Below are 20,237 nucleotides of genomic sequence, written 5' to 3'. Positions count from 1 at the left end.
TGGAATTATCTTTCCATAGAGAACAGTTTCCAAAGAATCCTACCCTGGCAGAACCACTGATGCTTTGCCCTGGAAGCAACTTGGGAGAGAGGTCTAGCCGCTGCCCTCTTGCTCTGTTCTTTTGGAGGAACTGGACTTCACCCTGTTTTTCTCCTGCTTTCTCTGACTCCCTAACCAGCTATTTACCTCCCCGAGCGGCTCTGCTCCTGAGAGAGTGGTGATAACGCTGGGAGTCAGGTGTGTTTTCACCTCCCAGCCTGTCCCCATCATCGATTCAGTCTCAAGTCAAACAGTCTCTGGATTTAGCCTATTTAATTTGGCTGACGGAAAAGGGCCAGCCCTCTGATGATCAAATATGGGTCACAGGGAGGCTTCTCCCCTACCAAAGGCTACGCAATTATTTATTTAAAAATAATTAACCAAGGATTTCCGCAGGAAACAAAAGGCTTCTTTACAAGTGAGCATGTCAGGAGAGACTCAAGAGCCATTTGTTAGAATCCAGGCAGCATATTCCAAGGCTGCTGTGGTTTTTACACTTTGTTTTCTCCCCAACAAAACTTTATTATATAAGAAATATAACGGTGGAGCTGCTCTGTCAAAAGACAGATGAGCCTAGACCTTTGAACGTTCCTTTAAAAGCCTCTGGTTAAGTGATAGAGGCCTGGCTGGAAACTGGGGGATCCCTGTTTGAATCTCAGCTCTGCTATCAATTTCTTGGGTGAGCACCGGCTTCCTCATCTATAAGCTAGAGGACTGCCCACTATGGGGAGGGGGCCATTGTCACAGCAGTGTGATAGGAGCCAGGCACAAGGCTGCTCATCAGCCCCAGATCCACCTGCAGCTGTTCCCACGATGCTCCTCTCACCAAGAATGTGGCAATCACTGGCCCCTGAGAGGGTGGCTGTAAGCAGCCAGCCATCTTATGAGGGGGCGGGGTGGGGGTGCATCACAAGGTGTACACCAAAAATAGGTGCTCTTGTTAGAGGAAGGAGAGGCCAGTCCTCCTATATTTCAAAAACTCAGAAGAGCACTTGAAGTGAGAACAAAAATAAGTGCAAAGTGTGTAGGCTCTGGAGCCAGGTGACCTGGGTTTAAATCTTGGCTCTACCCTGTAAGACCTGTGTGACCTTGGGAAGTTACTTAACCTCCCTGAGCTTCAGTTCCTTACCGTTAACAATATCCATCCGTCAGGTCATTGGGAAGAGAACGGAATGAGTTAATGGATGTCCAAATACCCAGACCATGCTGGGCACATAACAGTTGCTGAAAACACGTCAATTCCTCCTACTTTGGGACTGTCTTTGTTTAAAAGACATTTTTAGGAAGGCTGAGGTCATGCCACTTTATTGAGCACCTACCATGTGCCAGGCACTGTGCTAAGGAGCATTAAGAAATGGAATGGCATCTTCCCTTCTTCCTTCACCAATGCAAGTTCTTAAAGTGAAAATATGACAAGGGCTCTGGTTTAATATTGATTAACCAAAGATGCCAGGTTAATAGCCACAGAGGACCCATAGGAGAAATGACGGTGGCAGATGGTAGCCATTCACCTTCCACTTACTTCCTAGCTCAAGCCACTGATTGGCTCCGTCCCCATTGTTGGCTCTATGAACAACAGCAAGTGTGTCCAGCAGCAAAAGCCATCCAAGGTGGAGGTGAGACATCCCTGAGGCCCTGGTGAGTAGATCATCTACTTTCCTCTGTTCCTAGGCATCAGCATCATGGGTGTTGGGTTATTCCTGGATTCCCAACAGCATATGGGACAGACGCAGATCATTCGGTTTCTATCCAATATGGCTGGTCAGAAGTGCCAAAGGCACGGCAGAGGTGCATGGTTCCAAGAAGCCAGCATCCTTGCTCTGCCTTCCTGTGCCAGCACCATCTCCAGGGTGCCTTTCACACTGCTGCAGCCTGGGATTTCTTTCTAAAACAAAGTCACACCATGCCTCTGCCCTGCTTGGAAACATCTGATGGCTCCTCACTGCTTTCCAGAAAAGCCCCAACACCTGAGACTGGCAGAACTGGGCCTTTGTGATTCGTCTGTTTTATTTGCATGATCTCTCACCACAACCTTAATGCATTTCTCAAATGGCCTGACCGTCTCCTGCCTCTGCACCTTTGCTGTTCCCTCTGCCTGGAAAGCATCTCGTGTCACATGTCGCCCCCCTGTGAAGCTCTTCTTGATTCATCCTGGGAGATGGCTGCTTCTTCGTTTGTATTTTACATGCACTAGACAGAGAGACTTAACGGCAGGAGTCAGTCACCCTGCATGCACGCTGATATGTTTACTTTTCTCTGCCTCTTAAAGAAAGAGATGAGTCTTTACTTGTTGCATCCTCACAGCCTAGCAGACTGCCTGGTACTGTGAATATTTACTGACTGAAGGAATGAAACCCCAGCAGCTTTGAGCACCCAAGCCCCAGACAAGGAGCATCACGTCTAGCAGAAGTAGAAAATACAATCAGTTCTGTATTTATTGTAGTGAAAGTGTAAATCTGTTCCAATTATATTGACATATTGGGGATAATTTGAGTGCAATGTCAATTTCACATTTGGAAAACACTTAGTGAATTCAGAAACCTGCATCCAGCTGAATGGAACCACATAGGAGAATACTAACAATGCTCCTGTGTGTACATATGCGCTCCTCAAACATCCACCAGCCGCCTCGGTCCACTGTGTGCACTGGTAAGACACATCCATGCAATATGGAGTCACATCTTTTCCTTCCCATTTCGGATAACCCTTTCTCCACTGCTTCACAGTAACTCACAACCCGCAGCCCTTCTGATGCCCACTTCCCTAGGCAAACTTGCCATATTTACTATTGTACAGCATTTATATATTTCTTAACTATTTAACGGGTATAAAACTCTGGTAATCTTTTTATTGGATTCTTATCTTTTAAAAATGTGTTGGTCGGGCACGGTGGCTCACACCTGTAATCCCAGCACTTTGGGAGGCCGAGGCAGGTGGATCACTTGAGGTCACGAGTTCGAGACCAGCCTGGCCAACATGGTGAAACCCTGTCTCTACTAAAAATACAAAAATTAGCTGGGTATGGTGGTACGCACATTAGCTAGGCATAGTGGTGTAATCCCCACCACTCAGGAAGCTAAGGCAGGAGAATTGCTTGAACCTGGGAGGCAGAGGTTGCAGTGAGCTGAGATCGCGCCACTGCACTCCAGCCTGGGTGACCAGAGCAAGACTCCATCACAAAACAAAAAAAAAAAATGTGTCGCTGGGGAAGTTTTCAAGTGTTGTGCTTTTTTTAAAAGTTTATTTCAGAGACAGAGTCTCATTCTGTCACCTAGTCTGGAGTACAGTGGCGTAATCTCGGCTCACGGCAACCTTTGCCTCCCAGGCTCAAGTGATTCTCTCTCCTGCCTCAGCCTCCTGAGTAGCTGGAACTACAGGCGCCCACCACCATGCTCAGCTAAATTTTTGTATTTTTGGTAGAGACAGAGTTTCACCATGTTGGCCAGGCTGGTCTCAAACTCCTGACTGCAAGTGATCCGCCCGCCTCAGCCTCCCAAAGTGCTGGGATTGCAGGCATGAGCCACCGTGCCCGGCCTCAAGTGTTGTGTTTTTAATCCTGTTTTTCCCACAAGCCCTGTGGTTCTTATCACATGGCTTAGCAAACTCTGGTGATTTTTAGGCTGCGTATGTCAGGTTATATAGACCCTACTGTGCCTATGTGTTCAAAGACAAACATGACTGCCTTACAGGAGGACCCCAGAGAGGAGCTGCTCAGGGTGCCATTCACCGGAGACTTTGCAGAAACCTGTGCTTCAGGGCCTTAGAGCTACAGCTCATAGAGCCCCTGGCGATGTAATTCAGCTCTAAGAGCTTCGAAAAACAGCTGAGACCCCAATTCCATGATTCCAGAGATCAACTGGGCACCAGCCTCTAGACACTTTAACAATCTCTCTCTCTCTCTCTCTCTCTCTCTCTCTCTGCCGTAACTCTCTGATGATTCTGGGTCAGTTAACTTTTGAGCCTTGGCATTTTTGTCTGTGAAAGGGGCATACAGATATTCCTTCTTCACAAGCCAGAATAATGAATGAATAAAATAATGTCAGAGATGCACTGGTTCTGCTGGGTAAACAGAAGAGCAATGTCAACCAGGAAAACAGGACCAGAATTGTTCTTTTAGTAAGAAGAAATGAGGAAAGTGGGGATTCCCGGGCAATGTGGGGCTCAGCTTGCCCATGATGTGGCTTTTGGCGCTGAAGCCTGGGGATTCCTTTCACTGAAGTCTGTGAGCTGCACCCAGAATTTGGTGGGATGCCTTTCACCCTTGACATTTCAGAGCCAACCTCCCATCCCTGATAATGCAGGAATGTTCCTCCGGCTGGTGGACCTCTGCCAGCGTAAGTGAGCGTCCCAGCCACCAACAGAGTAAACATTACTCAACTGGCTGGGGCTCTGTCACACACATTCTTCCCCTGTGTTTCTAACCTCATGCAGAGTGCAGCCCAGCCCTGTTGGGTCTAGAAACTGGGAATTTAAACTCAGGCAGGAGAGAGCATGCGAAGGAGAAAGCTCTTCCAAAAGGTAATAACTATGTTCATTGTTCATAAATTATGAGTAGACACAGCCATCTTTTCTATGAAGCCAAATCATTATGTTGGGGAGATGACAGGGAGAGACTGGGCCAGGCTTGACGGACCCAGTACTGTGTCCTGATAACTCTACCTTCTCCCTAAACACGTTACTTTTCTTAAGGACAGGCAGAGAGACAAATGATTCCGTCTGGTGAACTTCTGAGAGGCCCATTTGGAAGAAAAGAATGTGAACAAATCCCTGGCTTGAAATTGAGAACTCCAGAAATGAAAGCTTTGGAATGAGTTAGCATTGCTGCCTCAGTTTCCTTGTTTGTAGCACAGGACTTTTGCTAGCTCTTATTAATATTTCCTCCTCTGCGAGGATAAAGATTCATGTTTGCAAAGAGTTTAGAAGATTAAAAATCTGCAAATGTGGAAGAAAAAGCTGATGCAAGATGAAAGCAATTTAAATGCTGGGCTGGTTTCAATTCCGGATCCCCTTCTACCTAACATGGCTTAGTTAGGAGCTCAATTCATAAGAGGAGAAATACAGACAAGCCTGCGGGGACAGTAAACATTCTTGACTCAAGGAGTAAAAGTTGAGTGATACTTAAGGGAAGCCCACAAACTGGTTTTCTTATTTAAAAAAAAAATCAAAGCAAACGTAACCAAGAAAAGAAAAAAAATCTTTCATCAAAAGCACCTTGGCTGAGAACAGAAGCTAACGTGCATGGTGCACTTGAAAAAATTGCACATGTGGGGTGGTAGAAGAGCAACAGAAACTCTGTGTGTCCTCCCCCACAAGGTCTACCTGTGCCACCACACCTCATCCTTACTACAGTGGCAGTTTCTGCAGGCAAACATCAGGCGGTTTGCAACGAATACTTCAGCCTGAAGACTGCTGCTATAGGTAAAAGGAACCAGCCTGGCACTTGAGAACTTGGGCAGTCCTCACATCTAAGAGTATGTTACACCCATCTGCTTCTCAATGTGTCACAAGCACCCATTTGACAGAGTGGAAAACTGAAGTTCAGAGAGGACAAGGTTGTTTGCACGGCTCCTTGCTAGGGGGTCTCCCAGCAAGTCAGTGGTATTCCAAAGCTGACCCATCTCCCTCTTCCTCATAAGCCCCAAATGGGCTCCAGATATGTAGAGCCTCCACATCACGACCCACTAATAGCTTGAAATGATTTTGCAGGTTTGTTTACTTGTTCCTTGGCTGCATCCCTCACTGTAATGTAAGTCCCATGAGGGCAGGACCTTGTCTGTATTCTCCATTTTCTTCTTGGCAGAGTCATGCTAAGCATTCAGTAAACACTTGTTGAAGGAGTAAATGATGAGTGAATAACCTATGCTTAAACTCTGACTGATGACTCCACATCACTTTCACCTTTAGACTGTTGAGTTGAGTGGTGGTGAAGTGACTGGAGTATATTCATTTATCCTCTAAATCTCCCAGTTTTTCTTTTCTTTTTTGAGGCAAGCTCTAGCTCTGTTGCCCAGGCTGGAGTGTGGTGGCGCAATCACAGCTCACTGCAGCCTTGAACTCCTGGGCTCAAGGAATCTTCCCACCTCAGCGCCCCCCAAATAGTTGAGACTACAGGCACATGCCACCGTGCCTGGCTAATTTATTAATATTATTATTGTTGTTGTTATTATTTTGTAGAGATGGGGGGTCTATGTTGCCCAGGGTGGTCTCAAACTCCTGGGCTCAAGTAGTCCTTCTGCTTTGGCCTCCCTCTCCCTGTTTTTCTGTGGGCAAGGAGAGGCAAGCATTCTTTTTAAGGAGGAAGAAAGAGGAGTAAGAGAAAAGGAGAGAGAGATTAAAATATAATCAAAATTGAAGAAACAGTATTGATAGACTTGGGCAGTTTCACATTTGAAGAACTGAGTTTGGGGGCCACTGGGTTGATTTGGGGATAAGGAGAAGAGTCAATTAATGGGAATTTACTGTGGCAACATGAATAACTTAAATGTCCCTTTCTCCAAAGAAACTAGGGTAAAACTAAGAAGGGTTAATGGTGGACATCTTTAGGCCTAAAGGCTGTGGGGACAGAGAGTGCCCTTCTGCAGTCTGGCTCCCGGGGTCTGGTATTTTCTGAGCAGCTGCCTTTGCTGGCAGAGATAATATGGCTGCAACAAAGGCCTCTAGGCTTGGCAGACAAGGAGAATGGTGATGCTCCCAGTGGGTCTTGGCAAAGGGAGAAAGGCTATAAAGCCATCAGCAGACTCAGCCACTGGGTGTCCACACAAAAGTAGGGTCCTATAAACAGACATCTGTATTGTGACTGAAGGGCTAATAAAATTGCCTTAGAAAAGAGAGGTTTTCCACTACAGCCTATTCATAACAAAGACCATACTGGGAGATGATACCCAGGGAGAAGATCCTTTGAGGTCTGGCAAGTGTCAGAGCTGCCTTGTGATAGGGATTTGCCTAGCCAGATCCCAGCCTCTTCATCACTGTCACAGAGGGCATCTCCATCAGTATCATTATCACCATCATCATCACCATCATCATGACAGATAGCTGCCGATCACCGGTAGGACCAAGGAGGCTCGTCCCAAGCAACACCAGATGTTGGGCACTGAGATAGGAGCACCAGCCAAGTGCTCAGGGAGCACCACCAGAGACCTGATGGCTGCCCAGAGCAGGGCAGTTTTGTTTCTGTCTGTCCAGATAATTGATTTGCAGTAGTCCAGTCCCTTTTCTAGACCTCACTTTGCTCAATGGAAACACAAGAGGAGACGTTCTTGCTCTTTTCTTGCCCTAGGGATCCTGGTAAGAGATTTTAAAACGAATGAAAGTAGTAGAACATTAAACTAACTAGTAGAACTAAATTAAATGAGTAGACTAGTTTACTACTAGAACGTTAGGGAGAAACTCATGATACGTTCTTCGAAAACTTTCTGGTAACGTTAAATGTCGACATTAATTTGTGAACTGTATACTTAAGCAGTGTTAATAGGGTTGAAGCTGGGTGACATTGTTTCTAGAGAAGAGAAAATATGCCTTTATATATACATATATATATATATAATTATATAGCACATATATGCTACATAAAACAAAACTAATCCTAGGCTCAGTTTAATTCTTAAACTGAATACCAAATTTATAAAACGGGGTTTCTGCCTATGCTTTGACAGGAAGTCTTCTATAATAGATATCTTTATTTCACAAATATATGGAGTGTCTACCGTGTGCCAGGCACAGGGCTATGGGCTGGAGACACAATGGTGAAGAAATCCACCTCAGGCTCAGATGTTGGTACAGCCCACAATTCTGCCACTCAGAATACATACATAGAGAGCAAGGTGTTCAGAGACTTCAGGGACCTTCTTCTTCATGGTGAGATTAAAGTTTACAGGTAGGGATGCAAACCCTCTAGTTCCCCTGGCTGTAGGGTTGTAGACAATGAAGAAGAAAGGCCACTCATTTCTGTCTCCATCCATAAAACACCTTGAGATAAATTAAGCACTTTTGTGCCCATCGTGCAAACTGATGTTACACAAATAGGAGATGTTGTTTAAGGGTTTTCCACTCTTGCTGAACAAGAACTCACTTGGGCTTCACTGCCAACCCAGTCCAATGGGTGCCAAGCAGGAAGAGGCACCCTGCAGTGGACAGGGCCAGAAGGCATGGGCATGCCAGCTGCTATTCAGAGGCCCTCAAAGTGTTAACCTCTAGCAGTTATAGGTGTCTCGTTTATACCCATTATAAATCTGTTTATTGTGACTGGCCCCACCCAATCTGCTGGTGTTGTAAAGCTCTAATGATCCCTAATAAAGGTGGAAGACTTCTAACAGCACACAGTTCCTGAAATGGGGAAGGAGCGAGGGAGTGAGGGAGAGAAGGAGAGAGAGACAGATGATGAGTTTCACAATAAAATACCACAATGGCAAGCCTCCCTCTGCACTTCAAGCTGCTGAGTCCTGGGCCCCAAGACTGGATGCAACACACAGTCTCCAAATAATAGCCTGTCAGAGTGGAAAGGCCCTTGTCCCACACCCTCATTTGCCAGAATTCCCAGGAAGTTAAATGATTCGCCCAAGGTCACCCTTGCTCATTGGTGGCTCTGATCTCCTGAATCCTAGTCCAAGGCCCCTCACCCCGACTGCTTCTCCTTTCCCATTTCTGCAAGGGGCCATGAGGATTACCTTCAACCCCTTCGGAACTCTCCTGCTCCATCTGGCCTAGTAATGTCAACCCTGACTACTCATCCAAATCTCTCTCCCTTTTTTTTTTTTAGAGACAGGGTCTCACTCTGTCACCCGGGCTGTACTGCAGTGGCGCCAATGGGCACAAAGTGCTTAATTTATCTCAAGGTGTTTTATGGAAGGTGACAAAAATAAGCAGCCTGTGTTCCTTGTTGTCTACAACCCAACTGCCATAGCTCACTTCAGCCTCAAACTCCTGAGCTCAAGTGACCCTGCTACCTCAGCCTCACAAGCAGCTGGGACTCTAGGTGAATCTCTTAGGGCTTTTGTCAAAAGTTCTTATGCCTGTGAACCCCTCATCTCTCAATTCTGATTCCAAAGGTGTGCATGGGTGGAGGGAGCCATGTCTATTTTTAATGAGCTCCCTGGATGATTTTTATGTGGTCTGGAGAGAGATTTGGGAACCACAGATCTTGCCAATACTTAGTTCCTTGTTTCTGATGTTTCAAATGACAAGCAGGGTTCATGGAAAGGGAAATCCTTCCAGAGTGAAACTACAAGGTAAGACCCTTGTCAAGAACCCAGGGAGAACCCAAGCTCTTCCGTTCTCTCAACACCCTGAAGTTTCTGAGTCAATTCAATAATACTGTAATGGCAGCTAACCTTCCTTGCCAGGCACTGTGCTTGGCACTGGGTGTGTCCGATCATATGTAAGCCTAACAGCACTCCGAAAGGGGATAGGTATTGGGACAGAGAGGCTAATAACTTGAGGCCACACTGCCGGATAGTGACAGAACCACAACCCAAGCCAAGCCTGATTTGGGTGCTATACTTGGCTACCCAGACACACACATCTGAATCTGGTCCTGAGAAGGGACTGGCCATAACCAGCTCAACTTGGCTCAGGTAGACTTCCCTTGGGAAAGTCTACATGCTAAAGACCATCTGCACGGTGTTTCTCCAACTTCAGAAGAACATGCGGAGTACAAGTCCTGAGAAAACTGACTCTTGACTTCCCAAAAGCACTGGAGGCATCGAGTCCCCCCTTGCCAGTTGATTCCTCAGTGGCTGAACTCACACAAGAGTGCTATTGCGGAGGTTGCTGAAGTCGGAGCGTAGGGTAACGGGAAGGTACCTGAAGCAGATGTATGCTCACAGGTTGAGGGGAGAGGTTTCCAGAAAATTGGCCCTTAGGAGCTTCTGAGGTTTCCCTTTGCTCACCGTGGGGCTGTGTGCACCTTCTCCTTCTTAAATGCTCCTTCGCCTGAAGTTTGGGGGAACTTCCCTTCTAAGAACGAAGGCCATTAAGCTTCCCAGATGCAGCCTCCACTGGGAACATCCCACACTCCTCTACCTGGCAGGTTCCCAGGGCTAATTACTAACAAGCAATACACATGAGAGGGGTACTCACACCTCCTTTAATTAAAAAAGAAAAATGGCCAGGCACGGTGGCTTATGCCCGTAATCCCAGCACTTTGGGAGGCTGAGGCGGGCGGATCACAAGGTCAGGAGATCGAGACCATCCTGGCTAACACGGTGAAACCCCGTCTCTACTAAAAAAAAAAAAGAATACAAAAAATTAGCCGGGCGTGGTGGCAGGCACCTGTAGTCCCAGCTACTTGGGAGGCTGAGGCAGGAGAATGGCGTGAACCCGGGAGGCGGAGCTTGCAGTGAGCCGAAACCATGCCACTGCACTCCAGCCTGGGAGACAGCGAGACTCTGTCTCAAAAAAGAAAAAAGAAAAATGCCCTGTTAGTAACAGGAAATTCATGGTCATCTCGACTTCATGAACATCATGAACCTGACCTCCTGCTACATGGTTATGACCCTCCCCTCTGCCCCCACCAACCCATGGTCTTCCCAGCTTCCCCTCACTGTTTCCTGAATTTGTACTAAATGCCTTACGGCACTCAATATGCCTTGTGGATGTCACAGAGAAGTCTAGGAAGAGCGGGAGACTGCCTCATACCCAATGTGCTGCAAGAAGCCAGCCTAAGTTTGCTGCAAACACCAAGATGAATATCTAGTTGGAGATACTCAAATTCTTTAAAAATCAAGGTTGAATGAAACCTCCAAGAAGGACAAGGAAAGAGGGAAAAAACTAAAAAAACAAAAAAACAAAGACACAAACCACAAGCCTCTGCCAGGAATGGTAACAGCTACTATTTATGAGAGCCTGTTACGTCCAGAGTGTTTTACATATATATTATCTCATTTAATTCTTCCAGCATCTGCATGAGTGGATGTCTCCACATCTCAAGAGGCAAAGCACAGAGATTCCAGAGACTTGCCCAGGGTCACACAGCAGTAAGTGCCAAAGTTAAGGTTGGAATTTGGGTCTGCCTCCACAGCCTGTAATTTTATCGCTGTGCCGGCTGGATTTAAAAGAGCATTTCCCCATATTAGATGTCAAGGCTGGTGATGGTGAGGCAAATTACACAGGTTGGAAGGCAAAGGGGAGTTATTTGCTAATCCACCCCCAGTATTCAAAGTCTGTCCCAGACCATCCTCTTCAACAGCACCTGGGAACTTGTTGAAAATGCAGAAACTCAGGCCTCACCCCAGGCCTACAGAATGAGAATCTGTATCCTAACACCCCCCGCCCCAGGGAATTAGCATGCACTTTCACATTTGAGAAGCTAAATTTGAGAACCTTAGAACTGGTTCTCAAATTTAGCTGCACATTGGTATCACTTAGAAAGTTTTAACTACTGATGCGTAGTCCCACTCCCCAGACGTTCTGACAGGTCCAGGGTGCAGCTTGGATACTGGGATTTTTAGATACTCCCTTGGGTGATTCTAAAGTGTGGCCACATTTGAGAACTATTGTCCTACAGCGGGGTCAGCAAACTGGTCTGCTGGCCAAAGCAGCCTGTTTTTGTATGACCCACAAGCTAAGAATGGGTTTTACATTTTTAAATAGTTGAGAAAAAATCTATTAAAGACTATAGGATGATATGTGAAAATTATATGAAATTTAAATTTCAGTCCCCATAAAATAAAGTTTGACTGGAAGACAGTGATGTTCATTCAGTTCCATGTCTGTGGTCTATGGCTGCTTTGGTGCTACAAAGGCACAGTCGAGTCATCACAACTGAATAGTTTAAAATACTTAATATTTACTCTCTGGCTCTTTAAAGAAAAAGTTTGTCAATCCCTGTTCTAGAGAATTTATGAATAGCTAGGATAATAACCATGACTAACTGATTGATCTGACTTTATTTGTGGGCTGCATTCCTTTTATGTATATAACTTCTATATGTACACGTGTGTGTGTATATATATAAAATACATATATATGTATGTATATTTCTCTCTCTCCTCTTCATTTGTGTTTGTACTTCCCCCGAAAAAATAGGTAGAGGCATAAGGCCAGATCTTGTTCCATTCCATTAAGCAGGTAGCTTCAAAGGCCCTTGCACAGATCTCTGCCTCTCTCTGCACCTGTGATACTTAATTCTCTCCAAGTTCCTGTCACTTCCCATCAAACCTTCAACAGTTTCCAAGAGCACTTCTCCCATAAGCTGCAGGCCAGGGCTGTGTGCTTGCAGGCAGCTTCCTTCCTCCTCAGAGCTCACTGGAGGCGGCAAGGAGTCCTTGAATCGTCTAAGGATCCTTCAGGGGGATTAGGCATGACCCTTTGGTGATAGGACTCCAGTATCTCCTGGCCCCTTTGTGCAGAGGCTTGGAGCCCCACCAGCACAGCAGCCTGGTTTCTTTGTATGCAGACCGGGGCTGGTCCCCTATCAGGGGGAGGCTGACAGCAGAACACCCTGAAGGCTAGGCCTCTTAATCTCATTAATATCCTGATTGTCTTCCCCAATCTAGTGGCAGCCGATGGGGTGGTACCCACAAGATAAAATGACCTTCAAATTCAAGAGATAAAATGGCACTCAGATAAAGTCCCTAAGATGGAGAATGCTGGAGCCACCCATGTCCACCACTAAACCTCAAGTCAGTATGAATGTGTTTCCTAGAATAGCAGACATTTCAAGGCAGGATTTATCTCTCTTCTGAACTGAAATAATCTGCTACTTAGGGACAATAGGCCTTATTTACCATGAGGAACTTTGCTGCTGAGATGAATATTTTTACAACTACCCTCATAAACCCCTCCCGCTGTCTGCTGCCCAGGGAGGGGGCGGAGCTCCCAGAGGTGAGCTAAGGTGCTTGCACTGTCTCAGAAGCCCCATTAAGTTGTTAAGGCATTTAGTAGCCCAGACAGTGCCGACTGCAAGGGCAGTTCAAATCCCCACACAGATGGGGATGGGGTCGTGAAAGAGGGGGCTTTGATTTCTTGCCTGGGCAGGGCACAGAATCCGCCTTGGTCAGGGGCAGTGGTTGGGGAGGAAGCAGTAAACTAGCCAGAATGGGAGACTCCCACCCTTACCCCACCTCTTTGGCCATGATCTCCCAAAGCCTCAGTGTCATTTAGAGGGGAACGGTAGGAATGTGGGAAAAGGAACTGCTGGGGGCTGTGTGTGTGTGTGTGTGTGTGTGTGTGTGTGTGTGTCTCTTTTTTTCTCTCTCTCTCTCTCTGTGTTGGGTTTAGTGCCTGAAAAGTTCTTAGCATCTGCATAAAGCAAAAAGAGATGGACAGTGCAACAGCTCAAAACCTCTCCCCACCACTTACTAAGAATATGAACCTGGGCACATTCCTTCCATTCTAAATAGTTCACTTCTCTTGATTGTAAAATGAAGATGACACTACAGATGGCTCCTACTCTGCAGGGTTGTTGTGCGGGTCACATAAGATGACGCACAGAGGAACTCGGCCGGGGGCCTGGGACCAAGGAAGTGCTCCATCAACAATGGCCACTAGAATTCCTCTCTTTGAGTCACTACCTTGCCACTGGAAACTTGGAGATTTCCTCGGGTCCTGCAGAATTCAGTGCTAGGGAAAACAACAGCATTCACATAGGTACCCTGGCCGAGAGTTTGGCTGGTCTGAGACCCAGGGTTAGATTCCCTCAGGTAACCTGGGAGGGGCTGTGAAGGGGGATGAGCGAGGGGCAGGAGGCAGGATTCTCTGTTTCTCAAGCTCTAAGCCACGTCAGGGAAGTCAAGTCGACTGGGCTTGGAGAGGGAGGAATAGAGTTCAGCGAGAGGGAGGAGCAGCACCCACAGAAATAAATGTCTCCTCTTTCGTAAAGGGGCTATGGTTCAGGACCCCTGAAAGTCCTCCTGGCAGGGCCTCTTCTCTTTTTCTTTGTGCCTCACTTTCTTTCCAGGAGAATAAGTCCCCACTTCCCTCTCAAAAGGTGACACAAGAGTGAGGACATCACGCGTGGGAGAGCGGAGGCTGATGAAGACCTTTTACCCCTCCTCTCCTCCTCAAGGTAGTGGCCAGGTGAGCTTGCTGCCGACTAGAGCAAAGGGTACAGGAAGCAAGGTCGCCACAGATCACACAGCAGATACCATGGCTTGGGCCAAGGCTAGCCAAGTTTCCATCCCGCGCCAACTTCCTCCTCCTCCTCCTTGAGCCAATCAATACAAGCACCAGGCTCCAACCAGTCCTTCTCCTTGCCGCCGCCCTGCCCTCTGACCTTTTGGGGGCCGTTCTCTTGATTCATCTCCAGAAGGGAGGTAGAGGCCATCACTCCGGACCTGCTCAATGGCTTCAGAATGGGCTGTCATGGGGCCTATAACCAGGGACAGCTCCTGCTGGCCAAGAGCTGGAATAGAGGGTGGGGGCGGATAAAGGCCTTCCAGGCTGAAGATAAATGGCTGCCTGCAGCCTGCTACAGTAACTTCAGGCCCCCAAGAAGAGCAAACAAAGGGTGCCCCTGTGACACTCCCTGGAAAGATGAAGGCCCAGCAGCGGCAGCCAGGCTGGTTCAAAGCCCCAACTTAATTGTCAATTAAGCATGCATAAGGGAGACAAAGCCATGACAACCCTTGGCCGCATGCTGGTGTGTGATTGTAAAGCCGAGGAGGGGCAACGCTGGAAACAGCTGACTCTGCTGACAATGTGTTTGTAGGGCATCTTGTAACCAATCAGCCGCTGACAGAGGCAGAGTGCTCCTCCTGCCACCCCTATTGTGCCGGACATTCCAGGACTAGGGTCACACCGTGGTCATCGTGGGCAAGTGGCCCACAGCGTGGTAAGCATGGCTGGGAGGGAAGGTGCTGTTAGAGAAAGGCTGCTCTTCCTCTCTAGGAAGAGGGTTCTGGGGAAGCTTCGTCTCCAAGGTGCTGCCAGCCCTCCTGGCTCAGGTGCCGGTGTTTGGAGACGGGAGAGCGTGGAGAGTGGGTGTGGGGGGATTCGGGCCTTGTTCCCGCCAGCTCAGTCTTTGGGGTTGCTAGTGCTGACCGTGGATTTTGGGCTCTCCTCAGCAACATGGAGATCTTTTTTTTTTTTTTTTTCAGACAGTCTTGCTCTGTTGCCCAGGTTGGAGTGGAGTGGAGTGGCCCATCTTGGCTCACTGCAACCTCCACCTCCCGCCTCCCAGGTTCAAGCAATTCTCCTGCTTCAGCCTCCGGAGTCGCTGGGATTACAGGCGCCTGCCACCACGCCCAGCTGATTTTGTGTTTTTAGTAGAGATGGGGTTTCACCATCTTGGTCAGGCTGGTGTCAAACTCCTGACCTCAAGTGATCTGCCCGCCTTGGCCTTCCAAAGTTCTGGGATTTCAGGCGTTAGTCACCACACCTAGCCCACAGAGCGTTTTTTTTTTTTTTTTTTTTTTTTTTTTTGAGACGGAGTCTCGCTGTGTCACCCAGGCTAGAGTGCAGTGTCGCGATTTCTGCTCACTGCAAGCTCCGCCTCCTGGGTTCACACCATTCTCCTGCCTCAGCCTCCCAAGTAGCTGGGACTACAGGCGCCCGCCACCACGCCCAGCTAATTTTTTGTAATTTTAGTAGAGATGGGGTTTCACTGTGTTAGCCAGGATGGTCTCGATCTCCTGACCTCATGATCCGCCCGCCTCGGCCTCCCAAAGTGCTGGGATTACAGGCATGAGCCACTGCACTCGGCCTTTTTTTTTTTTTTTCGGTATTCTGCACACAGTTACATTTCTGGCTTGGTTAGTGACCATACCTCGGCTGTGGGCACTGAGGTGGGAAGAGTGCCATGCGGCTCTACAGACAGAAGCCACCCCTGAATGCTGGGCTCCAGCCCGCTGTCTGCCTGCGTGCATTACTCAGGAGCTCTGTCACGGCACACATGCCATCCTGGCAGCCTGAGATGGGGACACAAGTCTTTGACCCCAGCATCCTGCATCTCAGGCACTAGCACAGCAACCACCTCTGTTTCCAGTTCCAGGGCCAGGACACATCTCACTGCCTCTTAGGGGGAATGCCCTGGTGTGTGAGATCAAAAAGAAAATGATGTCTGCTGCCTGCCCATCTTTTCACTGCCCTTGTTTAGCCCTCTCTAATGTTGAGTCATAATGAGGCTAGTATGGGCTATCGGGAAAGGTGTCTTTATACATTCACTCCTTTCATCCTCACACGCACCCTGTGTGGATGGTCCTATTTCTCCATTTTGTAGGCAGGAAATTCAGACTCAGAGAAGTTATGTGAATTAGCCACAGTTATAACCTCACTGGTTAGAACCCAGATACACAACTACACTCAGAGAAAGAAAAGCCAGTCTCTGGGCTTGGGACAAGGACCATGTTGAGGAGCCCAGAGTGAAAATTAAGGCAGAAGGGCTGGGCACAATCTCACAACTGTAATTCCAGCACTTTGGGAGGCTAAGGCAGGAGGACTGCTTGAGACCAGGAGTTCGACGCTGCAGTGAGCCAAGACTGCACCACTGCACTCTAGCTCGGGTGACAGAGGGAGACCCTGTCTCTCAAAAAAAAAAAAAAAGAAGAAGAAAGGCAGCCACTGAAATATTCAGTGTCCCATAACTGTTGCTCCAGAAACAGTAATAAGATCTATTACACCACAGAAAGATTCACAAAGCCCCCAAACAAAACCTCGATCTGCAGCTGGTTCTGGGGACTTGACAGTGACCCGTTACCTTTCCTACAGTGACCCGTTATCTTTCCTACCAGACAGTAAGCTCCCAGAGGGCAGGACGCGCAGCTCGTACATCACTAGCATATTCCCAGGACTTGGTAAGCACTCAACACATCGTAGTGCTGTGGGAAAGTATGGAGTGGGAACCAGCAGGCCTGAGCTCTAGTCCTTGTTTTGCTACCGTTGCTCTGTGTCACTTTGGCAAATCACTGCCTCTTTCTGGGCCTCAGTTCCTTTCTTCAAATTCCCTCCAAATTCTAATATTACAAGATTTTTAGAAAGATCCAGACTTCAGGGGCACCCCACAGTATCCACTTCCCATGGGACACGCCCTTCCTAGACTCCAGTCAGAGGAGTACACAGGCTGTGTTTTCTGCCCACCCTGCCGGGTTTCCAGCACCTGCTCCCTGTCCCTCCAGCCCTAGCTCTCTGGGTCTCCTGTCAGCACACAGGATGCCTAAACCAACGACCCCGTGGTGACCTCAGCACAGCCCCAGTTTGTCAGAAGGCTGCTGGGCCTTTGTTTGGCTTCCAGGCTCCCTGACTTTGGTGTGGAGATCACAGGTCCCAGCACAATGGCCATTGTCTTCCCCATAATGTCCCTTGCCCCAACCACGCCCCCCGCAGCTCCCAGCTTCAGCGCCATGGATCGCTGTGGTGGGCAAGCGCTCCGGTCCTGCTCAGTGCCAGCCACGTGCCATTTGCCACAACCCTCAGAACCCTGCTTTGAATTTCCCTAAAGGGGCGAAGTTACTCTGCAATCAGGCCAGTCTTTGCCTAAGGGCTTCTCTGCCTCTTAAGTAACCAAGACTTTCTTCCTGTGTGGCTGAGCCTTTCTCCTCTGTGGGAGCGGGACCTACAGAAACCCCCAGCACTGGCCCCAGCTTCATGCTGGGCACCATCAGGCTCCCAGAGGCCCTGGAAGAGGCAGTGCTACGGGAGGGCACAGCAGGCATGGAACAAATGCTTGTACACCACCCAGCTGATGGCTCTGAGCCTGTCTTGGTGGCTTTGGTCCCCTCAACACTTGGGTCAGCCCCCAGCCCTCAGGCCTTTCTCATCAGAAGGGCAACCAACAGGTGAGGGGAGCAACAGGTTTCAGAATCACCCCTGAGTTAGAAACAGTGTTTGGCTTTCCTTTCGCAAGCCCTTTTCTTGGAGCAGGCAAGAGGCTGCTACACTTTGTCCTCATGGGTACCGCACAGACCCCAGTGAGCAGATCAATTCTAGGAAGCCAGCTTTGCCAGAAGAATGAAGGACCAGAAGAAGTGCTCCATCCCAGCCTGTGCCTAACACAGTGCTCAGCATGTAGGTGTGCTTTCCCCCAAGGAGGCTGTAGGATTCCATCCCGACAAACCCAAAGCCCATAGCAGAGGCATTCTAATCCAGGCCAGGGCCCAGCACACAGGAGCACTCAATCAAGCATGATGGAGCAGGTACTCGGTCAGTTTTGCCCAACTCATCGCTGCAAAGATTTCAAGTGACTGACCCCCACCAACCCTGATGACACACGGAAGCCAACAAGCAGAGGCCACCAACAGAGTGGCCGTCCCCAAAGGCCACTGGGCTTCTCTTGAGGCAGCCGGACCGAGCGAGGGGCAGGATATGGCCAGGGATGGAGGAGGTGGCCGGAGTGCTATCCTCCAACACAGTGAGGGATGCCACGCCATCACCACCCGTTTGCCTGCGGTTTGGATCTGGCCCACCCATAAGGCAGCCTCCTCAGTGTAGAATGACCGCTGAGTCAGCAGCCACACAGGGAGAAGAAGAGGGAAGGAGACAAATAGGGTAAAGGGCTCCCTGGAAGCCGAGTGAGCCCTCACAGGGCAATGGCTGAGCCAGGAGTTGGAGGAAACTGATCAGAGCCACACATTATTTCCAGGGGAATATTCTGGCAATGAGAACGTGGCCCTAGGATCATCTCAAAGCATTTGCTCCTCTGAAAACCCTTAAACCAGATAAGATCCGTGGGGAGAACCAGGATGGTCGGGTTGCCGAGGCAGTGAGGCCCAACCTTTGCTTACCTGACAGCTTGTTTGGAGGAGAAGAGCTGGGCTGGTGGTGGGGGGAGCCGTGGGAGAGCAGAGGGTTCAGGCTGTGAGTCTGGTTGGAGCTATAGGCGTCCATGGCCAGCTTTTGCCGGAATGCCTCCTCCTTCCTGCGGTTTGCAAACCAGTTGTAGACACGGACCTCAGTGACCAAGTTGGAGCCCAGGCCGTGGGCTTTGGAGGGGGACACCCCTCGCTGCAAACATTCTGCCCTGGGAATGGATGGAGGGGAGATGGTGAGTGAGGGTGGCGGGGGGACTTGTTGGTGCTTGGCCAAAAACACACAATCACAGCAGTCTTGGTTGGGAGTGTGAAGGGGCCGTGGGCAGAATGCAAGGCTGGGGAGGAGAGGCCTATGCAGAGAAAAGGCCAATCCATGGAGTGATCTGATGAAGATGGCTGAAGTGGGCCTGAACGCAGGGACAGAGCAGGCTATGCCACCCTGGGAATCAGGGGCTTAGGCTCTGGTGTGGCTCCCGAGGAGAAGAGAGCAAGCCAGGGACAGGCGGTCCAGGGGAAGGTCCAGATGGGGCTTCCTGACACCTCCTTATTTAGCCATTCTTCCCACCACACAAAAGGCAAAGCCCTTCGCTGGCTCTGTCTTGAGTGGCTTCAAAGCACTTTGAGAGGATTTCTGGTCTTTTGGGGCTTGAACTCCCTGAAAGAGTGCCAGGAAGCAGGATGCCTTATCCCCTCCAAAAGGCAGGCTGGATGCGGTACAAAGCAGGGTGCATTGAGATGGCCAGTCTCTAGCTTTATCAGGGCTGGTGAAACCTCAAAACCAGGTACGAGAGATTCTTAGACACTACTGGGTGCTGCAAGGCATCTCATTAGTCGGGGTATGGAGCACAGCCTGAGGACTCTGTGGCAATACAGGCCTCCCTGCTTCCCAGCCTGACCTCCCTGGCTGCATCCTTTCCACGGCCAAGGCCAGCCCAGCCCAGAGACAGAGAAAGCGCACACAGGCCTTGGCCAGACCAAAGAGCTGAAGTTTTAGAAAGTCAATACCGGAGTCAGGGAGGACAGGGCAGGAATGAAGTAAAAAGATTTCCCAAGGCTTTCCAATCGTTTAAAAAAAAAATAGCTGGGCCCTGTGGCTAGAGCCTGTAATCCCAGCTATTTAGGAGGCCAAGGCAGGAGGATCGCTTAAGCCCAGTTCAAGATCTGCTGGGCAACATAGCAAGACCACATCTTAAAAATAAATACATAAAATAACACAGAGTTGTTTTTGTTTTTTTTTTAAATAGAGATAGAGTCTCGCCATGTTGCCCAGGCTGGTCTCAAACTCCTGGGCTCAAGCAATCCTCCCGTCTCGGCCTCCCAAAGTGCTGGGATTATAAGTGTGAGCCACCGTGCCTGGCTGGTAGTTAACATGTAAAAAGAACCCTGTTGAGTCAGCGGGGGCAGAGTGGACTGAACAGATCTGACCAATTCTTACTCTCCTGCCAAGTTTCCTTTTGGACCACTGCATGTGTGACAATTGGTAGAGGCCAGATCTAGAGTCTGTGGCTAAGGGAA

At 48.9% G+C, this 20,237-nt stretch overlaps 1 protein-coding gene across 2 annotated transcripts in view; it reads right to left on the bottom strand.

Annotated features, from left to right (window-relative positions):
- Positions 1-20,237, bottom strand: part of HNF1B (HNF1 homeobox B) — a 58,951-nt gene that overhangs the window by 26,607 nt on the left and 12,107 nt on the right. For both annotated transcript variants that reach the window (NM_001131325.1, XM_054535103.2), the window contains 1 exon segment: positions 18,696-18,931. In NM_001131325.1, the coding sequence (NP_001124797.1) occupies positions 18,696-18,931 (236 nt within the window).

This window comes from Pongo abelii, chromosome 19 (genome assembly GCF_028885655.2).
Source record: "Pongo abelii isolate AG06213 chromosome 19, NHGRI_mPonAbe1-v2.0_pri, whole genome shotgun sequence".
NCBI lineage: Eukaryota > Metazoa > Chordata > Mammalia > Primates > Hominidae > Pongo > Pongo abelii.
This window is presented reverse-complemented; position numbering and strand designations above follow the sequence as displayed.